Genomic DNA, 26,216 nt, shown 5'->3' on the forward strand with positions numbered 1-26,216 from the left:
CAAAAAAATGGATGCATCAAGCATAACTCTCAATAAATGCCATGATTAGACAGCAGATCAAGCATTATTTGGCCATAAATAAATATAGGCAAACAAAGAAAGCAGCTGCTTACAGATTATACCTAAATATAAATTAATCACTGACAAATAATTGTTAGTTTAAATGCAGGGTTACTTGTTAGAACTCAGGGCCTCTTTCCCCCCAGGTGCATTGTGGCCTTTGCATAACTGCATTGCTTTTAAAATCTAACTCTACATAAATAAACAGGAGGAAAACAAGTCCTAAGGCTCTGGGCTCTGTCCCACATACCCTCTCCCTGTTTCTGTCAGAGAGATTTTCTTCTGCACAACTTACACAAATGCAATGCATTTTGGGGAACGTTAATATGAATAAATATAACACCAGTATAGAGAACATGTCAGAAGTTCTTTGTTATCACTAAGACAACTGGAGCACTAGTCTTATTTTAGAAAGGCAAGATCAGAAGCATTTAAACTGGAGGAAGAATAGAAATGTCTGTGTCTGTAAATGGTCCTGAAGTGGACAGCTTTCCTTTGATGCACGGGATTGGGAGCCCCCTGGGATTCGGGTGCCTTCATTGTGGCCCATACAGGGGACAGGTGACCTCTAGGACACCAGGTGACCTCTAGGACACCTCTAGGACTCTAGGACACCAGCTCTGCAGGGACGTGTGCTGCTTGGCAAAGTGTCTGGTCACCAGGGCCTGGTGCTCGCCTGGTGGATCGCACAAGCACTCTTTGGGGAAATAAAAATTGGAGTGTCAGGAGGTGTAAGCACCAGGAAATTTACTTCTATGCCACTGTAACTTCTCCATGCCTAAAATCTGATTTAAACTAACACACAGGGGCTATGAGATCTGTATTCCAGACAGCACTAAAATGAGTATATTTCATACAGAAAGAGCTCACATCCCAAGTAGGAAGGTTTTGTACAATTACCTGACTGCAAGAGTGGGGCTCACGAACGTGTGTCAGCCCTGGTACGAGTGCCATGGATGTACGGATGCGCTCCTTGTGGGAACGGGGTTATTTGCAGGATAGGGACATCGATAATAAATCCCGGCAGAACACGGGCATCGATAATGAATCCTGGCAGCGCGGCTGTGGCCCGGCTGAGGAAGTGGCGCTGCCGCGACGAGAGGCGATTCCCGACTAATGAAGGCGATCGCCGGCGCGGCCGTTGCCGGGCGACCGAGCGGGACCGGCCGGGCCCGGCCCGCGGCTCTTTCCCGGGGCTCCTTCCCGGGGCTCTTTCCCAGGACTCCTTCCCCGGGCTCTCCGCCGGGGATTTTTCCCGGGGCTCTCCGCCGGGGATTTTTCCTGAGGTTCTTTGCCAGGGCTCTCGGAGGACACGGCGGCAGCCGCGGTCGCTGCGAAGCGGCAGCGAGACACCTCCGCCATGGCGGGGGGAGGCACCGCCGACTGCGGGCTGCAGGTGAGCGGCGGCGGCCGGGGCAGGGCAGGGGCAGGAACAGGGGCAGGGGAAAGCCGACGCTGGGGAGCGGGGCCTGCGACTAGGTTTCTGCCATTGGGAATACGTTAATTCGCTGCTACAGGTAGCACACGCACAAAAATCCGCGTTGTTTTGAAAATGGAAGCAGGTGCCTGCGGTGAGGACAGCGGGAGCTGCGGCCCGTGCCTGGGCTGGGAGCAGCCCCGCTGCCCCGTCCCTGACAGCTGCACTGTAGGAGCAGCCGGAGGTCCGGAATATCGAGTTACTGGTGCATTTCTTTATGGGTTTACAGTCTGTAATTAAGACTAGTGCCCTTCAGAATCGTGTAAATGTATTGTCTCCATGATGTCTTGCAGCAGAGAGTCCAAAAATATGTGGAGTTCTTCCATTGGTTTGGACCTGCCACCTGCTTCAGGCTGCTATCCTGCGGCACCTGTTCTCATAGACCCTCCTCTTGTGTTCTTCCCGATCAAAACATACAAAAGAGGAGAAGTGTCACATGATGATACATCATAAGTGCCCAAGAATGAAAAAGGGATTTGCAAGATAGGTTTCTTATGATGAAGAAATGTAAATAAATACATGGAGATTCGGGGACTTTTTTTGATTCAGATATGCTAGGGGAGTGGAGATAGAATGGATGCACTATGCTTCAGTATAACTATCAGTTAAATAGGCTCATCTCAGTTTTGCTTACATATGTGTGGGAGGGGAGAATTAGTGCTGAACTTGAACAAGTGAATCCTCCCTTTTTTGTAAAAGTTATTTGTGAAGCCATTTCAGGATGAGCTACAGGAGGCAATTTCTGATCATGCAACAAGCAAAGAAAAAGATGAATATCCAGATGACTTTGAAAGTGATGAAGATGGCATGTTAAATGGTAAAACAAAATTAAATATTTTTCCTTGTGTTTTTCCTTTCTTAACTCATTACTAGTTCCTAGACAATCTTTATGTGGCGATTTAATTTAGTGTTCCGAGATTTCATATTTTAGCAACTTCTAAAGCACTGTCCTCCTCTGCAAAGTTACCAGCAGAATTCCCAATGAAATCAGCAGATGTGCCAGCCTGCTAGACCGCACACAGCCTGTACTGGTCCCTACCATTGTGGTCCCCAGTTCTCCTCCACAGTCTCTTGTTTACTTGACACCTGGTTCAGACAGTAGTGCACAGTACTGTAAATGAAAGTGGACATGGACAGAGAAAAAGGCAGTGTTTTTTTCTTACTGGTTTTCCAGCCTGGACAATCAGTGAATAAGGGCTGCAGGACAGAATTCCCTGGCAGACTACGTAAACCAGAAATAAGTTTGATCTGTCTGTTTTTCTTGGAGCGGGATGCATTTGATGTTTGCTAATGTTTATGCTTAGTCTAACAAGATTGGCCAAAAGACTCTTCTTCCTGCTGGTATGGCACTAAATGTTAAGGAAAGTAGGAATATTAAATATGATCATGTATTTTTAAAAGGACTTCCTCTGCAGCCTGTTTTTCATTCTCACCTGAAGCATCTTTTAACAGTTTGTGGGATGCTTTGATTTCACTTTGTGGATTAGGAAAAGAATTAGGAAAAAATCTCTCCAGCAGTTAATGCATTATCCCACTATCATGACATTCTTTTGTCAACTTGTTCAAGCATTCAAGCTCCAAAATTAGGTCAATTAGCAATAACAGGCGAGAAGAAGATAAATAAGTTTGGTAAACATGTGAATCTTGGCATTGTAGAAGATACTTCCTTTTGAGTATCTTCTAGTTAACTTTAAATGAGGCAGAAGTGAAGAGAAGGGAAGGGAGGATGGGTTCCAATACAAAATGTGCCCAGCTTTGTTGTTGATGACTTGCTTCCACTTTCTATAGCATTGACACATTTTTTTTCAGAAGGACTTTAAATTGCATGGCAGAAAATAATAAATGAGTGAATATTTTTCTTTGATTGGGTTCATGAAAATAGAGGACAGGAAAGGAAGTAGAATAACTCTGTAGTTTGGTGGCTTTGCAGAGATCAGAGGCTCAGAAAGAGAAATGCTCAGAAACTTAAGTCAGGAGGGTGTTACATGAAAAATAGTGTTAAGTTATAGAAGATACAGGTTCTGTGTTGCATTTTTTTTCCACTTGTATCAAATACAAGTTGATAATGTGCTCTTTGCAGATATTGGGGAAGAACGTGCTGAAAGTAATTCAGGTTCTACAAGCACTGAGAGATCTCTTGCTGGGAGTCCTCTCTTGAATGATGATGCTTTACAAAAAGTAGTAGATTTGGAAAATGAAGCTCCTGATGACTTGAATTTATCCTTTCATGAAAAGAAACTTCAGCGAATAATGGTTTTAGAAGGTGAGCCCATACAGAATGACAGAAAAGATGGCAAAGAAGGATGTTTGGAAGGTCAAAATGAGGATAACAACAGAAAAAATAATGAAGCGGTACTGCGAGATAATAGTGAAAGTGATGACTTGCCTATTAACAAACTACATGAAAAAAGAAATCAAGAGGAAAACCAACCAAAAGCAAAGTCTCAGATGCGCAAAAAACGAAATGCTTCAGCACCAGGTAAAAAGAAAATATTTTAATGTTGTAGCTGCTTAACCATTTTACAGTATTTTAAAGTGTTTTAATTTGGGTTATTTTCTATGTTAACGATCATCTTCTAAAGATACATGAAATCTGTATGCCAGGGGGTAAACTGAACCAGTGTTGGCCAAAAGCAGGAGGTTCCTGTTTGCCTTTTCCTTTCAGAAGATGAAAAACAGCTGTTTAGGTCCCTAAAGTCCAGCTCTCCATTGGTACATGTGCATGGAAGGCGTGAGGGGGCTGCCGAGATGCCCCCTCAGTGTGTGCATGGCACAGAAAGCTGCATTCACATAGTGTCCACTGATGCAGTTTGGATGTGTAGTCAAACACATTAACCCCCCAAACTTGAATGCTTCAGTATAAGAACAGCTAATTCATTTTTAATATGCAATGCAGAATTTGGAATTCTGCCAATCAACTGTATGTATCAGAAGACTATTTTTTATGGAATTCCTGATATGACAGGAATTTGTCCTGTTTGATGTTGCGATAAGTTTATGGCTGGTAATTACCTTTGATGGAAGATTGGAACTTTGGAATTGGTAGAGCATGATTAAAGGTATCAGCTTCAGTTTTCCTTTCCACATGATGGCACCAAAGTGCCATCAAAGGCTTTTGAATGTGCAGACACCTCTTCTTCCCGACTGACAATTCCTGAATTGTGCCAGTGTAGTTTTAGACTGGCAGAAAAGAAGTTGAACTACTCCATTTCTTCATGTGAATTAAGGTAGCATAGTGACACACTACAATATTGGTTAAAATTCAGGAAATTCAGAATTCTTGTCACCTTGAATGTACCTTCATCACTGTAAATTTAGAGTAAATTTTTTCAATCATGGGCATTGATGTTCCTTTCTTCAGGTAATTTGGAGTTAATTTGTCATCCAGAAAATCAATTCTTCTGAAGAATTCCATCAGAAATTTGTAAACTATTTTAAATTTGATTTTACTTGGGCACTTTTTGGTTTCTGTCTGAATTGTTTTACAGATTTAGATCTCTGCATTACTGGAAGTTGAAATCTGATGAAAATGGCTTTGAAGTCTTACTAATAATGTGTTTTGTAAATAACGGCTTCACCATTTAGGCATTTATGCAGATTGAGGTGATCCCCACTGTGGAATTTTTCAGTTATTCCTTCATGTGTCCCATACCCCTGAAGAACCTACACAATGAAAGCAGTATTTGTTACCCAGAGTGTTAGCTGGCATACTTCATTAGAAGTTGGCCAGATGCAAGAAGAGCTCTTGCTGTGACTGCGTTGACTCTTGCTTTTGGTTTCTGCACTAGAGCCACGTAAGGCAGATGGAAAGTTTTCCCTTTGTCTTGCTCCTACATTCTCTAACATTGAAACTTCAGTTGCTGCTCCAGTCTTACATAAAAATACAAGTGAATGCTGCTCTTATTTGTATATAGTTCTTAGAAGGAGGCGTACAGAAAATACATTGTACTATATAAAATCTAGTAACAATTTTCATAGATGGATGGCTTTTCTATGACTACGTTTTGTACAGAAAGAAACAATACTCAAAAACAATGAAGTTCTTTTTAATGTGTCCTCTCAATCTTTTTTCTCCCTTTAGAGAAAGATCAGAAGACTGTCAACACCAGTGACTTGAAACTGGAGGACAATGATATGAAATCGCCTTCTCTTGACAGTTCAGATGGAATGATGAAAATAACAGAAGAGCAAAAAATAGCTGATGCAATGCAGGAGGTGTCAGTGAATGATCAATCTGAGCATGGGGAGGCAAAAAACACATCCAAGAACTCTGTCAAGGTATTGCTCATACACAGTTTACCATTGTTTGGAACAATGTCCTGGAAGCACAGTGGAGTTTTGTAATGTTGCTGTTGGTATCTTAAGTGTGTAAAGCTGACAATTTAGATCTGGTTTCTAGAGATGAGGCTCTTGTAAGTTCTGTATAGCTTTATGAAAGATGTAAGGAATACCTTTTCCACAAATTATTGAAGTCAGATAAAGATATTGAAATGTGTTTTCCAGCCTTAAGAAAGTACCCTTTTCAAAGTGAAAATGTCAGATGTCTGTTGTGAGGATAGCTGAATAGCAGTGAGCAATGTGTGTTGGCAGAGGATGGAATCCATGTGTGACCTGAATAATGGATAGGATGCAGAGCATTCTACACTTTCTCCTAAAAAGAAAATATGTAGCTGCATGTAATTATTGAAGCTAAGTAATCAAAAGACTTATAAGAGTGTTTATAGAATAAACCAGCTGTGTGCTTTTCACTTTTTACTATTTCTAAACTATTGACCACACTTTTACATAATACAAATGAACATTCCCAGCTGCCATTCCAGAGTGATACAGGCATTCTGAATGGTTGGTTGGTTGGTTGGTTGGTTTGGGGACTTTCTTTGGTTTGTTTTTTGTTTTTTTTCTCTCCTTACTTCCTTACTCCGTACTATACCCTCTCTTTATTAGGGTGTCTTTCTTGCCTGTTTTTGTAACATCATGAGACCACGGAATATCTTGACTTTGAAGAGATTCATAAGGGCTGAGTCCAATTCTCAGTGCCCTTGTTATCTTTTAAAAACCTGTTTCATCCTGATCTGTTGTTAAAGAGACTCTATAACTTTAATTTTCCTCTGTGTTTCTTAGAAACTAAGTGAAACAAAGGAGAGAGTTGAGAGCCCAAAGGCTTCTTTATCTGACAGGTAAGAGGAGAATGCCAAATGTTGTTCTGAGCCATTTAAGATACCTGTAAGCGCCCCGACAATGCTGCTCTCCTCTCATTTTCTGTCAGCATTATCTTTGCTGCTGACAACCTCTGACCATCTATGGAAAACAGCTGAGTGCATGTGACATGTTGTTATGACCCTTGCTCAGGTTTATGTCAGATCAGACTCCCAGATCTTTTGCCAGTGTCCGTGGTGAGTGTGTTACTGGAGCCTTTACAGGCTCTAAGCTGTTTCTTAGATGAAAGTGTAAGTAATTTGTAAATTTACAAGAGGTAATTTTTTTCTCCTTTTCCTTTCCCTAGTCCCCAGGCCCCAGTCAAGTGCATAAAAAAAAAAAAATCACAGTAACTTTTGGTATGCACTGAAATAAAAGGAGCACTACTCATACCCAGCTCATAATACAGTATGAGCTACAGTAAAAGGAAAGGTCATTAATGTGTTTGTGTCCTGGTATTTTCCTAGGTCTACAACTTCTGTGCATTTAAAGAGAAAGGGGAAAGCTGTTCCATCAACTTCCCCTGTTTCTTCTCAGTATCTGGGATCATTGAAGATGTTGGACGATAAATGCATGCAGAAGACAAGTCCAGAATTCAACAAAGTAGATAATTTAAGGACAGCTGTTTATCAGGTAGATTTGAAAAAATGAACAACAAAAAAAATTGTGCACATAAAGGTCCTGATACAGGGCTCAAGACCTCATTTTTTCTTGCAAACAATATTTTTTACTATATTCCTTTTATTGGCTTACAGTATAGTAATCCATTTATTCTGTTGGCTATGCCTTTTCCTCATATTATGAACAAAAAGCTCAATGAAAGGGACATAATGTTGTTATGTGGTTTATACTTTCTTGTTTCAGACTATTTTCAGGCACATATTTTCCTTTATTTCTACTTCATCCTTAACATAAGGAAGTGTCTGCTTACAGTTCTTTGGTTATTTCCCTGATACATTCTATTCAAACAGCATTCAGGAGAAGTGATAAAAAATCTTGTACTCTTTCCAGAAGAATAATGTATGTAAATTCCTTGTAGAATTTCACAATTATTTTCTGGGTTTAAACAAATTTTTGCTAATCTGTTTGAGAACAACTCTCATTAACAGGCACCGTTTATATTGGTATGTGGTTTTAATACTTTTTGTGGTCCTAAAAGAAATGTTAGACCCTCAAATCCATATTTATATTGGATCCACAGTTTTTGAGAGTAGAATAGTTTTCATTTAGGACACTGTTATCTTTGAGCTGCATACCAAATATACAGTTAATTCTTGAAAATTTAAGCCTGATTCTGCAGATGGCTCATAACCTTTTATGGCTGCCTGAAATTTCACTTCTCCCAGCAGGATTTTATTCTCTTTTATTGTGTGTATTTTCAAGAGAGACAACAAATGTAAATAATATTCCTATATACCAAAGAATAAGAACCTTTATTACATTCTTCTATTTAATTTTGATTAGTGCTGACATTTTGTTGGCATTTCTAGGAAGATGCTTTTTAAAAGATCTTTGAGCTTTTTTAGATTTTGTAGCTGTGATTTTAGAACCTTAAATTTTTTTGATCACAATGTTCATATGATGACATCTTAGTTTTCCACATAGAATGCTTATTTAACTTGGAAAAACTGAGAGTAATTTTGGTGGTCATTATATTGGTGCTGTTCTTTACTTATACCTTAAAAGGACTTTAAAAATATTTTAATGATTCTTTCAGAACTGGTTGGAAAGGAAAAAGCTCCTTCTACTGGAATTAAAGAGAAGTGAAAAAGAAAAAGCTGAAATTCTAAGGAACAATACTGAAAAGGTTTGTTTACATTGTTGTTTAAAAAGAAGTTGACAAACTATGACTTTTGAAGTGTTCTTCCTGCCTGAGTGCATCCCTCTGCTGTTGAGAAGTGTCTGGTTTTCTCCAAATAGCACAAGGTGATGTGAAATAATAAATGGCATGTCCTGCTTGTTAGGGTTGTGGTAAGCAGTGTCTGTCCAATGCTTCCCTACACATTTACATAAGGTGTGTTAGAAATGTGCTTCCCAGATTAATTTCTGAGTTAGTTTACAAGGACCTTGGGATGCTTAACTCTTAAGGTGCCAAGTTTTGTTTTATGCATGAGAACATGCATTGACTCCCTGCCTCGAGAGATGCTTACGTAGAGAGGGCTCTGGCTTGAATAGTATCATGCACATTTTTTGATTTGGCTTTTAACTATTTAATATGTTTCATTACTAAGCATTTAGCATGCATTTCATATCCTTCTACACGTATTTTGTGGGAGCAGTTAGTCTCATTCAAGTAAATTAAAAATGGGCATAGAAAAAACCCCTATATATGCTTAAAATTTAATTGTAATACTTGCAATGTTGTCAGCAAATCAATGTCTGTTTCTTTATTGCTCCATTTAGCAATAAGTTTACAGCTTACTATTTCACTTAAAATTTCATACTGAAATTGATTTAAATGTAAACTTTTATTTCCAATCTAGAAAGAAGCACTAAAAAGAGAAGAATCAATTGCATGTTATGAAGCCTGGAAAAAAAAGAAAGAGAAAGAAGCAAGGAAGTTAAGTGAAAGAAAAAAGCGTGAGGAACTTGAGGAAAAGAAACCAGCAGAACAGAATAAGGAAAAAACAGAAGCAGCACAAGCGGTGATGTGAAATATGTACCTGAGTATATATTTAAATGTGGTTCAGGAGCTGGTAAAAATAATTTTGATTAATCCAGAATGAGATGAAAATGAACTAGAATCTTAAAATCTAGACATGCTTTGTTTTTGAAGGAAGCTTGTACTAGGCTTTGTTCTGTAAGAAATGTGTAACATTTACACTTGCAGACAAACAGGTTTCTATATTTGGAGTCTATTAACTGAGCATAAAATAAACTTCATACAAATACATTAGCAATTAACTATTACCTACTGGAAAAATAAGATTCTTTTTAGATATAGTGATACCCACTTCTGAGCAATTCTGCAAGCGAATATGCTAAAATTAGAATGTGTAGAAATTACAAAAAATAATAATGCAGATTAGACTAGTGGAGTATTGACAGAAAGGTGAGAGGTAAGATTTCTTATAGATCTGTGATTGTCTTTAGGCATTCAAAAAATGGAAAGAAAGAAAAGTGGAATATTTAAGAGAGCAAAACAAGAAGGAAAAACAGTCTGAAAGAATGAGGAAGAAGATAGAAGAGGACCTAGTTGCAGAGAAGAAGAGAGTCAGTGTATCGGCAGTTGAAAAATGGTACTTCTCCACTGTGTTTTATATATCATAGTTTCCAAAATCCTTGCTTATAAATGTAATAGGTCTTCTGTGAATGCTTGATGTGCTTGTAATTGGTAGACAATGGATTGCTTGGGATCAGACTCTTCATTCCCAATGGAGACAAAGTCTAACAGTGCAAACCAGCTGTGCAGCTCCCTTCGGTTTATTAATTTAGTTACTTTCCTCCCCAAGAGGATATTAACTAAGCCCAGACAGAGATACTGCAAATGATAAAATTCACTGTGTCGTAGTATTGTGTCTTACATGGTTATTTTCATGCTTCATTACTAAGCCAGAGGAAGGAAGGTAAATCTTTAAAGTTTCATGGAATACAGTATAGGAATGCAGATGTAGGAAGAAGGAAATGAGATGTATCTGCTGGAGATATTCTTTATTAGTTTTATAAGCCAAGAGTTTTCACAAAAAATGCACTACTTAAGGTTACGTACAGAAGTTCAGAATGTTTTTTTTTAATTATTCTAAAAAAGTACAGAAAAGGTGATGCCATAACAGATAGAGTAGTAGATTTCATTCGCTCTCACTATGCAGGAATGAAAAGAAGAAGGAATATATCAAAAAGAAAAAAGTAGAAAAGTTCCTGGAGAAAAAAAAGCGAGAAATGCAACAGGCAAAGAAGGAAGAAAAAAGTGAAAAGGCTATGGAAGAATATGAAAGATGGCTGGTATGTTTGGTTGGGTTTGGGGTTTTCGTTGCCTTTTGTCAAAGCCAAAACATTTGGTGTAGTGTGAGCATTTGAGTACTGTAACACTTATGGGGTGTTCTGCTGTTATAAGAGAGGCCAGATGATGGCAACATTATATTGCTTGTCCCGCTTGAATGTGTGAGCAAAATGTTGCTAAAGTACAGTGCACTTGATATCTGGCATACATGGAAAATACATTCTCCCTACCTACACAGAATTTTCAGTTTCCCTAAGGCTTCATTTTTTGCCATTTCGTGTCAGGAGCAACCGTCTCTGAAGGGCCATTTAGCCAGAGCACAAAACCTGCAAAGTCAAAAAGCATTGCCAGCTGCAGCAGTCAGTGCATGTACATTCAAGGAAGCATTTAAAATGGAGACTTGGAGACCTCACAATTGATAAAAGGACTTGTAATGGAGTTTATGATAATTTCCATTTGCAAGAAAGGGTGGAACTCTGATGCTCCCAATTATATTTTTCTCACAGCAGCGTCCCTGTTGTAAAGCAGTAAATTAATCCAGTGCTCTAGTACCAACAAGGCAGTTTTTTTTTTCCTTGCTGCAGAAAGACAAATTAGAAGAGAGATCAATAATATTCTTAACATGTTGTTTTCTTAAAGATGTGTGACTTGTCAGTTAAAGAAGAACCTGTTTTAATTCCCCACCCTGTGACAGTCTTCCTTCATACTGCCTGTCAAGATTTTTTTACTTAGAAAGTGTTTCTTCTGTTCTACCATGTGATTTCTTGCATGCCTTGTACATATGGTCTCTGTTGCCATTTTTAAGAATAAGATCTTGCAACCCAGCTGGATTATGGTCCTTACATGAATTCTTCTTTAGTGTCAATAGCTTAATTTTTTTTCTTTTTTTTTTTTTAGGAGGGAGAGGCAGATAGATGAAAACTGAGTCAGCTGTACAGGTGTGAGACAGGTTTAGAGAGGGCAATCATTCTTTACTTGGCTAACTCAGAAATACACAGTTGCACAAAACAGCAAGAGCCTGCACATTTTCCCCTTCTCTCTGTTTCCAAACATTTTTAATCTTAGGTTCATATCTTTTAAGATGTTTGACCTGTTGAAATACCTCTCATTTCTGCAATCATTGATAAGGTTGTTTTCTGGTCCCCATTGTCAGGAGATTATCAGCTCAGTTTAGCAAATGATTAATGTCTGATCTTAGGTGATTTCTTGCTTGAACAACACTCCTGATTGCCAAGGTAGGGAGTGAGCAGTAACTAATCCACTGCCCTGCTGTGCTCTGCTCAATGAGACTATCCTAATAAACTGAGTTGTACCAAAGCAGGAGTGTTACTTCTCATTGTATATTTGACTTCCTTCCTGTCCTGGATTCTGAATGAAGGTAAAAAAAAAAAATCCCTTTTTTTTGAGAGTGAAGATTGCTGCCTAGCACAGGCTCTCCCATTCAAATTGTGTGTGAACTCCTGAGGTGATCACTTCAATGGGATTATTAATGAAAATTTTAGTGTTGGAGGAATGACCAGATCTAACTAGATATATATGTGAAATAAGCAAGTATAGGATGGGATAAGTACTGAACTGGTTGGCAGAGGTGCCTCTAAAATGATCCCATTTACAGTGTCAGTGTGCAAGTGTTGACTGATGTGTCTTGTGCCCAGTCTTCACATTTTTTACTTTCAGAATTTGTGCTGTCTTTTTGCAACTTACACATCTTTATTTGAGAAAGCACATTGGGAAATGGCTCTGTCATAATTTTAGGCCAGAATATTGCCTCCCTTTGTACAGTTGCAGAAAAAAATACAGGCAGTAGTGAACTGCCCGAGAGAAACACTGTAAAGTTGTTATTGCATTACCAAGGGAACTCAGATGACATCTGCCTGCAGGTGGATATGCATCAGATCTGAGGGTAGAATTTGGAAGCCTTTTAAAAGTATTCTTTCAACTAAAATTATTTTTTAAACGGAAATAAAATAGTAGTGGTATAGTGGGAAGTAGTCTAATATGTTTTCATTAACATTCATCAGAAAGAAATGTGTACATTCATCCTCAGCTTTCCTGAAGCAGGTGTTGACCATAATGCATGGATAAAACAGACATAAAAATCTCATTGTAGTTCTTCTAAAATAGAAGAAACATTCTGCTTTTATGTTAATGGCAGTTCTGAATTACTTCTGCTTTTAGAGGTCATTGTGTGAATGTTTGATAGCATAAGAGCATAGAGAAGATTACTTTTTAAGCCTGGAAATAAATGCCCTAGAAAAGGCTATTAACACTTGTAAAATACTGGCATAAATAGGATAATCTTGAGATGAGATGCTTTAGAAGCTGAAAATTCAAGCTTCTGATTATTTTGTTTCTTCTGATCATTTGCTTCTTGCTATTCACCAGGAACTCTTCAAGCCAATCTATCTTGATAAATGATCATTTTTTACTTACTGTATAATGCCAGTGTCTGACACTTGTCGTTGCTATGCACCTATTCTGAGGAGCGGAATATGGACAAGAATTATTTAGAAAGTTCCTAATGACTGATCACTTTAGTTTCCATTTTTTCTGACATACTAATCTTGATACTTGTTTACTGTGGATAGAAGTGAATATCATCTCTAGATAAGTTAATGTTGTCCATTTTGTGATAAAAATCAACCCACCATGAGCTTCTGAGAAGTAAGGCTGCTCTCAAATAGTTCTCAAGGACCAGCACAGTAATGTTGAAAGCCTTAGCAGAAGTTTGACATTTTACCTTGAATTTGAGCATGTGCAATATCTATTTTTGTAATTCTAAAGCTGTTTAAAAACATCAAGAAAGGATAGGATATACTGGATAAGTCCCATGGATTTGTTGCTTTTCAGGGTTAGAAATAGCTGAAGTGGGTTGTTAATTTCATGTATTCATTAATTTCATATGATTTCTGAAAATACTTTCTAAATTGCAATTTTCATGGCCTGTCATTGCAATAGGTTGGAAATAAGACTGCTATTGTTACTCCTCTCAAATGTTGTCAGTCTTCTGTAATACCTAAAATTCAATTTCTATGTGGCCGTCATACTGCTAAAGAATGTGCTCTTCCCAGAATTTCATAAGTGAAAAATATATTAATCTTACTAGGCTATTGAGTAGGAAACTTCCACAGAAATCAAGCCGCACAGTTGACTTGATCTAGTGCAAAACAAGCTACAGTTATTGATTTAACCTTTCATTTTTTCTGTTATTCTACTTCAATTAGTGCAAATAACGTCTTGTTATTCTATGGAATATTTATATCAGTTATGTCTTGTGGGAATTTGCACTTTACAACAAGAGTTACAAGAACATAAAACTTTGTGTGTGTTGAAGACAGGGAGGAGGCAAGTAGATCTTCACTTTGAATTTAATCTTTTAAAAACAGTTAAATTAGCTTAAGACTCTTTCCTTGCCACTCGAATTCATTAATGCAAACTGAATCTCAAACCCAAACACTCAAAACTGAAGCACAGTTAAAAAATCCAAAGCAACTTTTGTTCCTTTCCTGGATGGGTTTATGCTTTATTTTTGGTTGTGGTTTTTCATACTTTTTGGTTATGTAACATCTAGTCAGTAGAGAATGCTTGATAAACATAAAACACGCACATTTCTTTGTAGCATGCAGTGTCTCTAATGCTTGCAATACTGCTAAAATAAGTGTTACTTTTAATGTTTTAATTAGTTTTCACTTGCCTGTCCTGATGGTATACATATCTTTGTACAATATAATTCTATGATTATAGATCCACGAGCATATATCATGTATGTATTCCTTTAGAGCATGTTCTTCCCTAGCTCATCTGTACTGCTTCACATATCTTTTTTTGAAAAATATCACTTATGATGAAGACTACTTTTCTCTTGGGGTACTAAACAGTTCCCTTGAACAATTTTAGGATATCTTGAACTTTTACTAAAGACCCAAAGTCATTAGTTGTGTTCATCTGACAAAATCTCTGTGGAGGGAGAAAGAAGGCAAAAATGAGGGATGAGAAGAGTCAGAATGTCACAATACTGCAAGCCTAATTTGTCTCAATTGCTCCATGTGATCAGAAAAATATAGTTTTTACAGAGAGATAATATTTTTATTAGACTGTGATGAACTTTTGTATTGCTTATTTCAGCAAAGGGCATTCCTTTTCCATGCAAACCTTGCCTTGCCTTTAATCAGCCATACTAGTAACAACATGAAATTATTCCATGTTTATTTAGCCAGACCAGATGTTCCTGACTGAATTGGATCTTCAGGTTTATGTTTACAAAGAGATCAAGGGCACAGATTAAAATCATATTGATAGGGTTGATATTGCTGTGTGTTGTTTTGCATTCTACAATTTTTGGACACACATGTGTAAAACAGGAGAAAACTTCACTCAAGCTCTCATTCTCACAATAATTCTTCCACACCCCTTTTTCAGTCTACTCCCTCAGCCACAGTTACCTCAGTATTGCCCTGCTCACATATGAGTAACAGACAAACACTGCCAGCATTTTGGGAATTTGTGGATATATGGCATCCATCAGAGGAAGACGATCATGGGTTATGTGAGAGTACCAGTTATCTCACAGCTGTCCTCAAAGAGCAGTACTTCCACTGCAGTGCTGTTCATACATGTGAAAATACAAAACTTCTGTGGATGCTTCAAAATGCTGGCTCATGGGCTGCAAACAATGAAAGAACCAGAGCTGGATGTGGCACAGCTGATGATGGTTTTAAGTGGGCATATCCACATTGCATCTTCACTACCAGGGATGTGTTTGCCAGTTGTTGGTCTTGGGAGTGAATGTACTGTTCATGTGTGAGAAAGGCAGCTGCTCAAGGACCTCTTATCCACCCACCCATCACAGGGGGCACTGTAAATTGTGCTGTGGTCTATATGGCCAACCTTGGTTCCACCAAGAAAGAAACTGCTTTTAAGTCAGTAAGAAATCTGCACCCATAGGCACCACAAACCTGCAAGGAAAACTTGCACCCATAGAAAGCTTGCCAGTGTACTAAACTGCTAATGCTGATGCACCTTTAGATGCTGGTTCTCTTGAGAGTGAAATGGCAGTCATCTTGGCAAAGAAGAATGCTTATGAAGAATAGAACTGATTAGAAATTCAAAAATGATTATTAATAATTGCAACTTAATTTTTGAATGACAGGTCTCTTGAAAATCATTAGTTAATGAGACACAAAAAGAGTGTAGCAAGTGTCTTGTAATCCTCATCATCCTAATTGCCCCATTGCTGTTTGAAACAACAGAAAATAGAATTGGAACCTTGCAGTGCTTATAACATGAATTAAATAGGTCTTTGTTTAAAATTAAATTGTTTAATTATCAGTTTGTTCTAATACATGGCAAGTGTGATTTAATAAGTACAGAAAGTTACAATGATGCATCAGTGTTCTCATTATATGAGAACAACACATTTTGCATTGTGATTTAGGTATCCTCCTAAAGACAAGAAGTAATTAATATGAGACTAATTACATACAAGACCAATACCTAGTCCAGTAGGCTTTCTGTTGGGCTTTTTGTTTAGACAGTGCACAAACCCAGCCCATCCTTGAGAGAGACACCCTAATTGTAAGTGACATTCAGTGTGCAGTCTCTTTTGTTGGTTGCATTGTGCAAAGTCCGTGACTGAACCTGCAAAAGGGATGTGCTGAGCTCCAAAAGGCAAATTTCCATTGCCTGTTTTCTTTTCATTTTACACAAGAAAGGCATAACAATAATGTAACTTTTCTGTTTGTATAATTGTTGTTGAGGGGCAGTGGGTTGGTTGTGGTTTGGGCTTTTTTTCACACATCTTTTTATTCTCAGGAAAACAAAATGAGGAGAGAACAGCTTGAGAAGAGCCAAAAGAAGTTTCAGGCTGTCCATGGGAATGAAATGAGTCCTCCCTGGAGACCACCTGGCAAAGTCACATATTCTAGTAACTACTAAGGAGTTTATTGCCTTCCCAAAGAACAGATACTTTACCAAGTTCTGTCAATAGCCGGTAGCTCTTTTGTTATCAGCTGATTTTCACTGAATCTATTATAGGTGTTAAATTATTTCTTTTGAGTTTAATTGACATCTGCAGTTTAAATAAACCTGTTACTCATTTGCATTGCTTTAGAAAATGTAATAATTTTTCTAATTCCACATTTAAATTACTTTTGCTAAACGCCATGGTATGTCATACCTTTTTGGTGAAAATTTATATCCAGGATACATAAAGCTGGACTCAGGCATTTTTTTTTCTTCCAATAAGTAGCAGAATGGTTATTTTTAAGTTACTAGACCACACTCCTAAGGAGGTAGTTCTTGAGGAAATGATATGAGGAGGCTGTGGGGTAAGGATGATGGTAAGGAGATATTGGCTCTCTTGTGGTGGTAGATGACAAAACTCTAGGAGTATGGAAGCAGAATGCCGTTTTCATACAGTAGTATATAAGATACAGAGAAAATATATATTGCAGATAGATGAATACAGGGCTTTCATAAGCTCCAGGTCTGGGTCTGGCTGTTACCTCATGGCAGGCCAGGCATTTTTTTCAGCAGTAGTGGAGAAAAGAGAAAGAATCTACTGCCAGCAGAAACTTTCAAGTAGCTGAGAAGATGCCCAGCCAGAGCAGCTTCAGTGGCCCATGTAAGAGGCAGAGTAAACTTACAGACTGCAGCAGGAGAGATGAGGAACTGCAGCCCTGGCAGAATGCAAAAGAATTGCCAATTCAAAAGTGGCACACCTGGATTTTTTGAGAAAATACTAAATTACTTCAGGCCTTCAGAGTGGGGTGGTGATGTCCATCATTGATGCTCTGGCCTTTAGCACTTGGAGTCTTGAATTTGAGTTTAGTCTGTTAAGAAACTCCAACTGTAGTATAATGGGAGGGTGAAATTTGTAGCAGGCACCAGAGTTTATTGTACAACAGACCTGAAGAGTCTGAGACAAGGCAGCCTGTGAGAAAGGGATCATGTGGATCTTTATTTTTGCAGTGTCCACCTAGAGGAAACAAGGAAGGTCCCTATGCTGACTTGAGGGATGGAAATGAAAAGTGTGGTAGGGTTAGTGGCAGAGATAAAGAGAGTTTGTCAGGTGCCTGTTCTTGAGCTGAATGCTGCATCCTCACTGACTTTAAGCCTTTCTATAACTGGATAAAAGGTTTTGACAGAAGACAGAAGTGAGAAGATGTGGGTGACATCTTTCAGAGGAATGAGGAGAAGCTCACAAATTGACAACTTCTCAATTAGGAAAAGATGCTGAAGTCTGTAGACAAGGGAAACCAACTAGTTGATATGTTTAACTGTTATAATAAAATTTGGGGAGCTTCATTTAATATTATATTGTAAAAATTTGTGCATGTGACAGCATAACACAAATGTGATAGGAGAATTAGAGCTGAGAAATATATAAATATGTACATTAATGTATAAGAATATACATATATCTGTATAGATCCTATCTATATGTTTATTGATGACAGAAAATATTTTGTATTAATAAAGTATATTTTAATACAATGAGCCTCAATATTTTAATTGGATTTTGGAATACAAATCTTTATTTAAAGCTTTAATATATAGAAATTAACTAGGCAGTGACTCTAAGCACAAGGTATGATTGTTAACATGACAAGTAGATAGGGAACTGTATCCCACTGAAGGCAAGCTTCTACAGAATTCCAGCTGTCTCCTCGAGCTCCCTGACACTTGCTGACACACCAATGCAAACATTCATTTAAGGAACATGGTTTCTAAACAGTAACTTAGAAGATGGTTAGTATCTCTATTTTTTTTCCAAAGTATTTAATTTATGCATTAAGTTGCTCCTTTGGTGCTAAAGGCACAGGCTGATGATAAATGATTTTCTGTTCAAGTCTCATTCTGGGTAAGAAAAATTGCATGCTGTTTTCCATTGTATCTTTTTTTCTTTTATGTTCACAAAATAGGAGTTCATCTTACGTGGTCTGTATATCAGGGACTGCTGAGTTTCACTTGGTTAATTGTGTGTTTAACTGAGTTACTTGACTCAGACTAACAGAGATAAACTTTTCTGAGATGGAAACACCGATGGCAGCCTTGGCTGCACATCAAAACCTGGACTTGCTCCAGTTTGTCTATATCTTTCTTGCACTGGGGAGCCCAAAACTCAACATGATGCTCCAGATACTGTCTCGCTCCCAGCTGCAGTGTCACACATGCCAAACAGAGGGGAACAATTCCTTCCATCCACCTGCTGAGCACACTCATGCTAATACAGCCCACAGTGTCATTGGCATTCCCTGCTGTGAGAGCCCATGGCTGGCTTATGCTCTGCTGCTTTTCCTCTGGCACCCCTGGGTATTTTCCTGCAAAGCTGCTTTTTGACTGCTGGAGCTCAGACTGCACTGTTGAAATGAGGTAACTTCACCCCAGATGCAGGACTTAGTTTGTCTTTGTTGACCTTAAAGGTTTCCACCACCCCCTTCTTCCACTTCTGGCAAACACCCTGCTTGGCTCCATGGATTTAGCTGTGTCCAAGCAACTGAAGTGCTCCCTGTTCTGTCTTTTACTTCAGTGCTTCAGTGTCTGAGGCTAGACCTCATGCATTAAAAAAAAAAAAAGGCAAAAAAGGACATGAAGCATCTCAGCTTTTTCCATGTCCTGTGTCACTAAGTCACCTGGCCCCTGAGGAGCAGGATCCCATTTTTCTGTCTGCCCATGTACTTCCAGAAGCACCTTTGAGTCCCATATGAGCTTTAACTCTTGCTGAGCTTTGTCTTTAGTAAATGCTTCCATGTTTTAGTCAATGTAGAGTATTGTCTCTGTTTTGGTCCATGGTGCAAGTACTCTCCATCACCTCTGTGCTTGCCTACTCTGAACTCCAGCGGGAGAGCCTGTGCCTGCCTGCTGGCTGCCTGCCCCACTTGTCTGACTACACACATGGCAGAATGGACTTGTTATTTGATGGGGATGTCAGTGAAGCTCAACTAGCATTCCTGGGTCCCTTTGCTTCCCAGGGCAGCCTCCTGTGAGATCCTGCCAAACAGATCCCTAAATAAGCCATCATCTTCCCTCCTCAAGCCAAGGTTGTGGTTCTATTTCCTTTACTGCTTCTTACCTGATTAGAAGTTTCAGTCTCAGGCTTAGGGCAGTCAGGAGATCATCAGCTTTCCCAACCCAGACCAGTTCATCCCTGTAACCATGCATTAACTAAGGTCAAGTCCCAGGCTCCTCTTAGAGCATCAGCACTTCCACCTTCAGATCTCTACTGACCTGTTGGCGTTTAAAGAGCAATTTCTGAGATTTTAATAGCCTTTATTAGTTAGATTTTCCCCTAATGGGTAATAAAGTAATTGCAAAATTCTTACCTGATTATTTCAACCTGGGGCATGGGGAAGTCTGCTCTTATTAGCACATTGCATTCAGGTAGTTGAGCTGTTTTCGACATAGAACATTAATTTAGCACCTATACTCAGAGGAAAAGTTCTAAGAAAAGTCTTTAGTACTGCAAGGTATGCTTCTCTTTTACTACTACTTCCTAAATTTATGAATTCTCTTTCTCTGAGATGCTTTTATTTCTCGATAGCTTCAGACTAGAACAATTGAAAGTTTTGTCATATTTTTTGTTTAAGGAAGCAGCAAGAACTCCCAGTTTATGTTAATAATTTTTCATGAATAGGAGTACATAATTAATATATATTCATGTTCATTGATTATAAAATGGCTTGGCTGGTCCTTGATGACAGTAAATGATAGAAGGATAACATCAGTAACTTTCAGCTTTAAACTGTTGTAATGCCCAGGTGGAGCATCGTATTAACAATACCCTGGTTAACTTTTATTTTCCTTTGCGCCTTTTAACATGCTGTAATACATTGAGCACCCATTCCCATATGCTGATTTCTAACCAAACCATTGCCATATGCTGATTTCTAACCAAACCATGTTTTTCCATGAGGGAAAAACAACAGGAAAAATAGTATAGACAAAGGGGAAATATTTTAGCTGTCCTCTATCTATTTCCTCTATCTATTTCTTGAAGAAGCATCTAGAGCATCATTGCAAATAAATGATGCTTTGGGAAAAAATTTCTTAGCTACCCTGAATTCCGCTATGCTTCTTAGCACTTCTAATACTGAAGTATACTGAGGATCTGCAGAGGTGATTTAGCACTGAGCCTAACTGCTGGACTATGTTCTTTGTTGAAATGGGAGCCAGAAAGATTTTTTGCAAAAGATCAGCAAGCCAAATGAATAGCAGTGAGAAAATAAAGGCAAACAGTACTGTCATTATTCAATTTATCCTTTGTAGAAGCATTAGTGGTTATGAACATGATGCTGGATACTGCACAAGCAAAATATAAAGATGACTTGCCACAGAAGGCTCCCCATCCCAGAAAACATGCAAAGAGGTTTAGTCAAAAGCACAAGGAGAGTGAGGAAGGCAGCATCCCTTCCTGCACAGCAGCTGTTGTACAACTGTCACAGCTCCTGGCACTTTGGTTTCACAGTCCACCAGCTACTGTCCTTGCTTGCGATCTTGCCTCCAGCAGGAAAGCCAATGTGCTGGTTTTCCCTTGACTCTTCTGCTGACTATGTGGTTAAGCAGCCTCTCTCTGGCTACCTTTCTTCTCATGTACCAAGTTTCCTGTCTTTCCTGCTTAAGAGTTCAAATAATTCTGTCCATTCTTGTTGTTATACAGCATCTCCAAAAGAGATCAATCTGCTCAAAGGATGAATCTGCCATCAGTATTGCTGTACAATTTAAAGAATTGTTATAGCATTAAACCCTAACATCAGCTTGATTCTTATTTTCCCTTAAACAGATGGTAGTGCATCGAGCTGTTAAATTTCACTGCAACGAAATTGACATTCTGTCTAAAGTTTCTATTCCTCACATGAATCAATAAAATGTAGGAATGCTGCACTGGAGGAAAATTCTTTGCAAATGGCTATGCATTTGAAACCTATCCAAAGCAAGGGCTCTTGATAATGACCCCCAATTTTCAAGGGATTGGATCATGAAGTATCACTAGAAAGAGAAGTCATGTGCAAATAAGTCCGGACAATTACAAGAGGAAACAAACAAGAGTAATTAACAGCAAGTGCACATTAAGTGTTTCACAAAGACTTTCTGCTGATTTGCAACTTAAATATCCTTTACACTTTCCTCTTTGTGATTCACTTTCACAATTTCTCACCCAGATATTTTTTAAATAATCCTGTGCAGCATTTAGAGCACTCATAAGAGAAAGAGTGGGGAGAGTTTTTGTCTATGTAAAATTCTTGCTGCCAGTCAGTGGTACATGTAGAAGTACAATTTTGAAATGGGAATGGATGCAAAACATAAGTTGCTTAATAAAATTGAACTAGCAAGACTGTACCACTCAAAAGTACTGCCACGAAGGAAGAAAGTGAAGTCTGCTAGCCTGCAGTCCAGTCTCAGAGCCCCTGCACTGGATGCCACTGGGTCTGGTTCCTAGCTGCCACTTTCTGCACATCTTTGCCATCAGGTCTGTGCCAAAAACCCATCAGGTTTGTGGGGCCCTGCCACAGGGCTGCAATGACATCCCAGGCTCTTGCACTATCCACTCTCACCACTGATGGCTAAAACAGAGCAAGGACAAGACTGGCCAGTGGGGTTTTGTACAGATTTCAGTCGTTCAGAGAGGCTAAATGTCCCTGTTCTGACCTGACAATGTTTGGGAAGATGCCCTGAACAAGCTTCTGCCCACACATGCCAGAGCAGGATTTACTATGAGTAGAATGTATTATAGTCATAGCTGGCAAGGCTTTGTTTTCATCAGTTTAAATATATAATTCCTTTAAAAAATGAATAAGCTGTTGCCACAATAAAATACTCAATGGGCAATAAGTGAGTCTTACTCATCTTTAGCAAATTTGGCAGCTAAGAATAAGCACACACATATTTGTGGCTTTTCTATGAGGCCTAGATTGCACTGGAATAGAGAGAAGAATATTTAAGGGGAAAAACAAGGGTTGCTGTTTTAGCCTCACATAAAATCTTAGTAGCTGAAGGACAGATCTATTTTGCCACATGAATACTGAACTCTAGCTCTGTACAACAAAGTAAGATTTTCAGGGGCTAAGCATCTGAACTTCCCAGAGATTTTGCTTGTGTTCAGGTCCAGCCATACCTGGAATAAATTAGAGCACACAGCTAGTGTGGCAGGGTAATCATTAAAGAGACACCCCCAATGTCCCATGAGAAGAGGTAAGACTTGTGTTAGACAAATGTGGCTTGTCAGCCCTGAGTCACAACCAAATCAGGGGTCAGAGCACACACTTCCTTAACTCCCAGATCTGTATTGTTCCCTGGAGATGTTGCTGCTTTTCCTACAAAGTTTTAGCTGTGCAAAGGTCCTCATAAAGGCTTCAGCTTCTGCCACATTAAACTGTGTCCCCTTCTTCTCCATCTGTCACACATACTCTTTGGTTTTTGAGGAAAATTGAGACTTATATTTTAGATAATTGCAGTGCAATACATTGAAGAGCTACATATAGTCATTGAACAAAGCTCAGCAACCATCCCAATGTGCCTTGAAAGATGCTCTAAGCCCCAAATTCTGGTAGTGTTGCCAGTAGCCTCTATCACCCATGTTTAGGAGAAAATTCAGTGCCTGAACATTAGCACTCAGTGTGTTGCAGATCCACCAGGCTAGCTGAAGGTGACACAGTGTCGTGCTCTACTACGGCTCACAACACCAGGTCGTGGGAGTTTTCATGGAAAAGATGTGTGGAGACAAACCTCAAGCATTTCAAGTACAGAAATCCCAAAACTGTTCATTCCAATGGACTGTTGCTAGTGTGACTGGCTAGACAGACCTACACTGAGACTTGAGGGAAAAGCTGAGAAATAGAAAGTACCTGGACATGAGTGGAGGAGACGGTTGAAGCACCATGAATACATTCTCTGTTGAAGTATGTATTAAAGTGGTGGAGGGGAAGAGGCAACAAGCTGTAGCCATGAAGTCATAGCCTGAAGCTCCCCTCCACCTAATCACATGAGAGCACACAGCCTTTTACAGACAGTGCTTCATGAAGCCAGCAAGCACAATCCCTTACCACAGTTGTAGGATGGACACCAGGGTGCCTCCTGTGATCAGCACCTGACCTGTTGAAGTGAAGGGGAGAAGCGACCATCCGATGATGCATCGAACTCCGATTTATTGATCAATCAGTCACTTTATATAACAGTGTTAATTAACTTCATGCATATTGCAAAATCCAAGCTCACGATAGGCTAACAGAGAAAACTCTAACCACTCCTTTTGTTTTACAATACCTATAATTGTTTATTAAAAACAGAATCAATGTTCCCACTGTGATATGAGAGTTTCCCAAAACTTCCATATCTGTTCCCAGGGAGCCAGCTTTTCTCAGACAGAGTGCTTTGCTTGTTATGGGAAGACTCTCTGGGAACCTTATTGTTTATAATATTAACCCTGGGAACTGCTTTAGGAACTGCTTTACTTCTACCTTTTACTTTTCTCTCAATTGTATGTCTTCATGGCCTTTTTCTTTAAGCCATTCTCCAACACTGACCTGCCCCTAGTGCTGCACATGGGCAAAAGCTTTAGCAAAAAACATTACATCTTCACCTTTTCTGTAGCCTTTAAGCTCCAGGTGGAGTAGGAACTTTCGTCTGCTGCTTTTGGAGTTCAGGCTGCTGGATGCCCTGCCCCAGCTGTGCCACCTGCTGTGTTCCTGCCTGGCCTGCTCCTACATCTCCCCACTGCCACTCTCCATAGCCCTTTTGTTTCTCCCACAGCCTAGCAGCCACCTAAGATCACAGCATGGACCCACAAGCTGCACACCTGCTGGGGAGCCTTAAAAGCATTCATTACACATTTATAACTCTGCCCTGCTGCAGCTGCTGGTGTGTGGCTGTACCTCTGGGATGGATGAGGATAGAGCAAACAATACTGCAGCAGGGAGAGGTGGCACGGGGCTTCGTGGAGCCTGCTGCCAACAGAGAGGCTTTTGCTGATAAGCATTACTTCTGCGCAGTTACTTGTTTTTATGACTCTCATCAGAAATGTTCCAGTATTTCTTGTGGCCACTGACCCCAGCAAACCAGGTTTTTTGTCTGACTCCAAACTTTTTGAATGCAATTGATAAACAGAAGCCCCAACAAACTGCACTGCACATTATTTCACTTCTGCTGTGGTATTCAGGTCTCCAGTCCCTCCTGGAAGCCAAGCTTCTTGTAAATATGATTATGATAAATATTTCAGCTGTATGGCATGCAGTCCATTACACAGAACCTTGCGTGACCAGGGACCAGGGCTGCCAGGGCAGATAGGGCCAGCAGCTCTCCCAGGCGGCTCAGACAGGGCTAAGTGCTGCTGCCGGCTGCTGTTCACACAGCGAGCAACAAAGCACTTTGGGCAGCTCAGCAAACCCAAATCCCATGTTCAAGTATGGGTAGAGAATGTCTGTTTTGACTGAAACTCTCAAAATAGCTTAGTTTACTTTTCTAAGTGAGAAAGCTTTGGAAATGTGTTATTTTTGTTGCCTTACAACCTGGGATAAATGCTGCTCTCCTCCCTTCACTGCCCTTGGGAAGTTGATTTTCAGCTGAGATTCACTTTGCCAGCTAATGAAGGAGGCTGCATTAAATGGCAGTAGCAACAACAGGACACAGATGGGGCATTACAACGCCCCTGGAGAGCAGCCAGGAGGGATCCCACTCAGCCTCATCTGCACCCAGCGAGCAGAGAATCGCTCTTTGCCCTGAGGGTCTCCTTTTACCAGCCTGATCCCACAGGGACACCCTGCTCACTTATATTCAGCTCTCTTCTTGACAGCAGTAACACACAGAGAAGTTGGCATGAATGTTTTACCAAAGGAGCTTTGGCATGGGTAGACCTTGGAAACCTGATGTCCCTTGAGCACAAGTGCACACATGTATTTGTCACTGAGTTTGTGTAGGGCATCAGGAACTCCTTATTTTTCTTCATTCCTGCTTTATATTGATTTGTTGAAAATATAGGTGTTGCTGTAGTCTTACAGCAAAGAAATTTGCTGAAAACAGTAGGGAAACTAGAGACAGATCTTTTGTTACTGCACTGAAAATATTCTAGACATATGTCCAAAATGCTGACTCCTGCACCTAACTGGCTTGTGGTGTAGTAGGTGTACTATAACTCATGTCTTGTATTCATGTGCCCTGTGTCCTTGCTAAAATGCTAGTGAGCACCAAGCTGGCTCAAAGTGCTTATCTGAGAGGGAGGGAGGGGTTGTCAGGCAGGCCCATGTGTGATTTACAGCAGCAGCACTTGGGAGGTCTGGAGCTGCCTTCAGGGTGCTGCTGACAGGGCCTGGTGAAGCAGTGGGCACGCTGATGCTCAGCATCACCCGCTGAATCCCTCACACCAAGCCCCCTGTGCTCTGATAGCTGCCACTCCCGTGGGACCCTCAGAGCCTGGCAGCAGCACAGGTAGGGGAGCTCACCCAGATGTGCCTTATGGGGCCATGGCCCTCAAATTTGGCTGGAAGATTCACATATGTAAAGGAGGAGCAGGAACTTGGGAAGGAGGCTGTTGCTAGAAAGGAAATTCAGAAG

The 26,216-nt window shown here is 39.7% G+C and overlaps 1 protein-coding gene across 1 annotated transcript; it reads left to right on the forward strand.

The window, feature by feature from the left end:
• The first annotated feature begins 983 nt into the window (after nt 1–983).
• Nucleotides 984–18,126, forward strand: MAP9 (microtubule associated protein 9). Its single transcript, XM_054293399.1, is given in 13 exon segments — nt 984–1,214; nt 1,217–1,294; nt 1,370–1,456; nt 2,237–2,354; nt 3,618–4,016; nt 5,619–5,815; nt 6,659–6,714; nt 7,201–7,366; nt 8,451–8,540; nt 9,217–9,378; nt 9,827–9,972; nt 10,543–10,675; nt 16,485–18,126. Coding segments are annotated over 13 exon segments (1,953 nt in total). The 5' UTR covers nt 984–1,016; the 3' UTR covers nt 16,608–18,126.
• The last annotated feature ends 8,090 nt before the right edge of the window (nt 18,127–26,216 follow it).

This window comes from Melozone crissalis, unplaced genomic scaffold (assembly GCF_028551555.1).
Source record: "Melozone crissalis strain CALT ecotype California unplaced genomic scaffold, PUWL_Pcris_2 ptg000006l_1, whole genome shotgun sequence".
In the NCBI taxonomy this organism is placed as follows: Eukaryota; Metazoa; Chordata; class Aves; order Passeriformes; family Passerellidae; genus Melozone; species Melozone crissalis.